Source organism: Triticum urartu, chromosome 6A (assembly GCF_056163025.1).
Source record: "Triticum urartu cultivar PI428250 chromosome 6A, HENAU_Tu73, whole genome shotgun sequence".
In the NCBI taxonomy this organism is placed as follows: Eukaryota; Viridiplantae; Streptophyta; class Magnoliopsida; order Poales; family Poaceae; genus Triticum; species Triticum urartu.
The window spans coordinates 113,013,253-113,014,574 of NC_141878.1; the positions used below are offsets into that span (position 1 = coordinate 113,013,253).

The 1,322-nt window shown below is 44.5% G+C and overlaps 1 protein-coding gene across 1 annotated transcript; it reads left to right on the forward strand.

The window, feature by feature from the left end:
• The first annotated feature begins 219 nt into the window (after positions 1 to 219).
• Positions 220 to 645, forward strand: LOC147964355 (uncharacterized). Its single transcript, XM_087529938.1, has one exon. It carries the CDS (start codon positions 220 to 222, stop codon positions 643 to 645), a length of 426 nt encoding a protein of 141 aa, XP_087386064.1.
• Positions 646 to 1,322: the final 677 nt, after the last annotated feature.

The following is a 1,322-nucleotide window of genomic DNA, read 5'->3' on the forward strand; positions in this document are numbered from 1 at the left end:
ATTTGCCGAGGCTTTTTGTGGTGTGGAAAGAAGGAGGCTAATGGAGGAAACTGTTCGGTTGCATGGGACATGGTCTGTCGACCGAAGTGGGTTGGCGACCTAGGCATTCCAAATCTTCATTGGCTCAACATAGCCTTTCAAGCAAGATGGCCGTGGCTCCAAAGGACAGACAAGATGAGGCCATGGTTAGGACTACCGATAATAGTTCCAAAGGATTCGATGGCCCTGTTTCATGCAGCAACTAGGACCGTGGTCGGCGATGGGCAGGAAACGTTGTTCTGGGAGGATCGTTGGTTGCAGGGATTCTGCATCTGTGAGCTTGCACCACTGGTTTATGACAGGGTTCCCAAGCGTGCAAGGCTGGCGCGCACAGTCTCAGCAGCCATGGCAGATGCATCATGGGCAGGAGACATTAGGCCAGACATAACTGCGGCTGCACCGCATCAGTTCCTGCTCCTCTGGTCAAGAGTAGTGACTGTGCAGCTGGATACGGGCACGCCGAACTCGGTTAACTGGGCGTGGGAGAAGGATGGCACGTACTCGGCATGCTCGGCATATGCGGCAAGGTTTGCGGGACTAGAGGTGGCCCCTCCAGCTGCATTTACATGGGGGTCAAGAGCACCACTTGAAGGAAATATGCCCTAGAGGCAATAATAAAGTTGTTATTTATATTTTCTTATTATATCATGATAAATGTTTATTATTCATGCTAGAATTGTATTAACCGGAAACTTAGTACATGTGTGAATACATAGACAAACAGAGTGTCGCTAGTTTGCCTCTACTTGACTAGCTCGTTGAATCAATGATGGTTACGTTTCCTAACCATAGACATGAGTTGTCATTTGATTAACAGGATCACATCATTAGAGAATGATGTGATTGACTCGACCCATCCGTTAGCTTAGCATAATGATTGTTTAGTTTGTTGCTATTTCAGCCCCAAATTTGGGACAGAATGATCATTTTCAGCCCCAAATTTTGTCCCAAATATGAAAATATCAATAATTTTTTAGAACATTCTGTTAAATATAAAAATATATTGATCATTCTGGGAAAGTTTCAGACATTTTTACTTAACAACATCAAGAATAGCATTGAATTTCGTTTTCTTCCTGGACTGCCTAAACGCTGACATGGCTGTTAACTCAACGGTCAATGGGTCAAAGCCAGGGTCAGGGGAGAGAAGGGTTGGGTCGTAGCCGGTTTTGTTAGTCCAAAGTTGAATCTGATGCCATTTTAGAGGCCGGGGTTTTAATATGGACTTCTCTCTTGTTTTGTTGTTGTTCCTTTTTGTTAAAACCTTGTCACATTTTTCTTAA

Excerpts from the sequence above, each read along its gene's own strand:
- LOC147964355 (XM_087529938.1), top strand. The coding sequence starts at position 220 with ATGGCCCTGTTTCATGCAGCAACTAGGACCGTGGTCGGCGATGGGCAG.